This window comes from Tasmannia lanceolata, unplaced genomic scaffold, assembly GCF_043159265.1.
Source record: "Tasmannia lanceolata isolate RefF3 unplaced genomic scaffold, GAP_Taslan_0.1 ptg000020l, whole genome shotgun sequence".
Classification (NCBI taxonomy): Eukaryota; Viridiplantae; Streptophyta; class Magnoliopsida; order Canellales; family Winteraceae; genus Tasmannia; species Tasmannia lanceolata.
Genome location: NW_027518697.1, coordinates 557,886 through 561,398, shown reverse-complemented (window position 1 = coordinate 561,398; position 3,513 = coordinate 557,886). Strand labels below are relative to the sequence as shown.

Sequence of the window (3,513 nt, the reverse complement as noted above, 5' to 3'; positions counted from 1 at the left end):
CCCGGTTAAATTCCCTACAAATGGTGTCATAGCTCAGGCCATGGCAACACCGGTTAGCATCCGACGATGGAAATGTCCCTCGGGGAAGATCTCGGAATCTCATGTGTATTATCTCTTGCTTCCCACGTTGCCGCCGCGTGAGGGGCGAGATTGTCCACTTTAGTTCCGTGTGGAGGGGGAGATTATTGGGGGTTCCACGCAAAAGCAAGGGAATGGGCACCCTCCCTCTAATGGCTAGCTATTAGGGGTGAGTTCTACCGGGTTAAATTCCTGACAAAAACAACATAAAACAAAAAAATAAAAAAAACTACATTGAAAACAACATTAAAAAAAAGAAGCTACATCGATCTATCTTCTTCACTCCCGTTCCCATGTTTTAATGGAGAGAGAGAGAGAGAGAGAGAGAGAGAGAGAGAGAGAGAGAGGCTTTGGCTTCCTTTGGCCGTCCAATCAATGGCCGGCAAAGTGACCATCCGATGAAAAGCACAAAAGCATGGCTGATGGTTCTCTCAGACACGACTCCACCATTCAGAATAATCAAAACCCTAAAGAGAGAGCCTGTGGGGTACCGTCTGACTTCCACTATCATATTCAAAGCAAATAAAAAAACAAAAAGTTAGATCCCCAATCAAATGACCTTCACATACACACATATCTATTTCGGAATTCAATTATTCCTTTATTTAAAAAAGGTGGTGCCGCTTTATACACATTTTAACAGTAACAAACCTCCCCTCTTCATCTTTATCCCTCCCCCTCTTCTAAATTCAGCTACTACCAACAAATGCCTTCTAAACTAACCCAAATCCCTGCTGAATTTAGCACATGTTCCCATTCCCTAACCCACCTCTAAATATAATACTTTGATTATTAGCCCCCTATATTCACTCCCAACAGTCCATACTATTTGGCCAGCCAACATCATTTTGCCTGTAGGTGGTCCAACATGAAAGGGTCACTTTCTTTTTCTTTCTTCATTTTTTTTCTGGGTTTTCCTTTTCCTCCCAGCTTATTATCAGTCATATGGCTTCTGGGTTTTTCTTCTTTCTACTTGAAACTTGCCCCAAACTTGCCTTGGGTTAATTTGATAAAAAGATACATGCTTGGACTAAGTTCCAACCTCTGATTCCTACCTGAAAGTTCCTCCAAAGGTTGGGGTCCAAAAATCAGTTGTAGTCTCGTTAGTAACTGGGAAGGTGCTGGAAATCGGAACCAGACACAGTCCACGGCTTCGAAGATCTTGCTTTGGTCCTTCAGGATCCTTTGATTTATCTGAGCTCTGAACAAGACATCATAAATACATAAGTTGTTGAAGACAATAAATGAATCATATAGCAAAAAATACAAAAACCCACACATGTTAGTTTAGTCTTCTGTATTCGTACCTGCTGGTGTTGTATTGGAGCTCCATTTTTCATATATGGTGTACTTAAAACCTGAAAAATTATAAGAATAGGTAAAAATTAGTTTTCATTCATCCATTCTTTCTATCACTCTCAGATGATGAACTTACACGGACTTGATCGTGGAGGAACTTGATGTAGTCTATTGCTTCAACGAGAACTGATGCTGTATCGGTCTGAAAGGAGAATAGATTTCAATTTAATCAAACAAATATTTTGAATTCAAAACAAAGAATCTGACATTACTCTTTGTAATAGTAAACAGAAAATCCTTAAGATCACCTTTCCGAAAGGCGAAACCAATTGTTGGAGCGCAGTGATTCTGTCCCCTAATTTCTCTTTCCTGACCTAAAAAAGGAAGCTGGAAATTCTCAACCATATTTTTTTTTTTTTAAAAGGAAAAAAAACTCAAGTTATAGTGACCAAAGCATTGTTCAAATGGGTAGTACCTTAAAAGTTGGTAAAGGGGATGGAGTTTCAATTCTAGGCCTTTTGAATGCAGGTTCACTGCTTTTCGTCATTGTTAAGCATGAGTCCCGAACTTCCTCTATATTCATCTGAAACCCAAAACACAGAAAAATAATCCAGTTTCAAAATCCGAACTTAGGCGAAATTCATGAATTATTTTGGTCTTATTGTGATATTAACCTTTGAAGTGACGCTACTGCAATTGGGTTTTTCTTCAAAAGTCTGTGTGACAAATTGTCCACTTGTTGAGGGGAAGAAGCTCGAGCGAAAATCATTCAATCCAGATGTAGAAGCATTCCAGAATGCAGCGTTGTTTGAAAAGTGCAATTGGTTACTGGGTTGCTGTTTTGGAGGTGAGTTTTGTAGGAATTGTGGGATTTTAGGCCAAGTAGGCAGCGAGAATTCATTTGAATTCGTGCAATAAGTTACCGGAGATTGATAGTTCATTGCACGAAGATTCTCATAAGGAATTTGATGGGGTTGAAGATCAGGTTCAAAGAAACCTTGTAATAGTGTTGAAGGCAATACATAAGAACCCAAATTCATAGAGAAATTGTTTGAAGGTAAGCCCTGGCAAGTCACTGTACAATCACCAGCACTACTACCGGAATTCAAACATTGTTGTTTTAAAGTGAAACCTTGATTTATTTGCTTGAACGATGAATCTTCGGCACGGCTTGAAAAAATTTTTGGACTCCAATCCTTTTGTACTTGAGCAGATTCTTCTTGAAGCATTTCATGGTAACTGCTTTCAGCTCTTCCACTACATGGACTAGCGAAAAAATAATAATAATAAGAGTTAATAACTAGTGAAAGTACCAAATTTCTTGCAATCTTATCAGTTGATTTGTGTCCATGTAAATTTATCAAATTCTCAATAAAAAGTACTAGAGCAAATTTGTGTCCCAAATGGAAAATTTTATTATTTTTTGAATTCGATTATCTGACCTGAAAAAAATAGAAAAGGAAAATAGAAATTCAAAGAGCTTTATATATGGATCTTCACTCACAGTATATCTTGGTTCCAATTAATTGACTGTGGTGAAAGGCCAAAACCCGCCATTTGCAAGGTCGAATCGATCAGAACGGTGCTCCCGCCGACTGAATCCGATGATTGCGAATTCTGGGCATCTTGGAAAACGATTGGATTCCTCGAAACCGAAGCTGACTCCTCGCAAGATCTCATTTTTATATCGGACAAATCGGACGGCACCCAACCGACGTCGTTGAGCACTGTGGAACACGGCAAGGATGATTCGTTGGATCGGTTCCTCTCAGAATTCCACCAGTTTCCACTGCAAATTCCAGCCTGAAAGTCATCTGCCATGGCAAAGAATTAACTTCTGCACACTTCTCCTTACGGCTATATCTTGCTTTCTTTGTTTCTCTTTCTTTTCTTTGGGTAGTAGATGGAAGCTGATTCGGCTCATGGCTTGTTTATATAATAAGGGTCGCCCGCTAGGTCCCCATTTGCATTCGCTCACTTTTTGGAACCCACAAGCTATACACGCTCCTTCTATCTCTCTTTCACCAATATAATATTTTTTTTTTAAATCAGTTCGGCCCATCTTGTTCAAAGATCCAAACCGTTCATTTTCTAGTCCCCCACATAAATAGACCTTGCCGACAAAATCATGTCCAT

At 39.3% G+C, this 3,513-nt stretch overlaps 1 protein-coding gene across 2 annotated transcripts; it reads right to left on the bottom strand.

Moving 5' to 3' along the window:
* Window positions 1-566: 566 nt before the first annotated feature.
* On the bottom strand, window positions 567-3,303 carry LOC143854425 (transcription factor bHLH112-like). 2 transcript variants are annotated; one of them, XM_077364403.1, is made up of 7 exons: window positions 2,882-3,303; window positions 2,052-2,643; window positions 1,853-1,960; window positions 1,686-1,751; window positions 1,520-1,579; window positions 1,386-1,436; window positions 567-1,279 (listed from the first exon to the last, which is right to left on the bottom strand). In XM_077364403.1, the coding sequence occupies exons 1-7, from the start codon at window positions 3,196-3,198 to the stop codon at window positions 1,130-1,132; spliced, it is 1,344 nt and encodes a 447-aa protein (XP_077220518.1). In that variant the 5' UTR covers window positions 3,199-3,303; the 3' UTR covers window positions 567-1,129. The 2 variants fall into 2 exon arrangements, with proteins under 2 accessions (XP_077220518.1, XP_077220517.1); XM_077364402.1 differs by having other exon boundaries at window positions 1,514-1,579; window positions 2,882-3,298.
* Window positions 3,304-3,513: the final 210 nt, after the last annotated feature.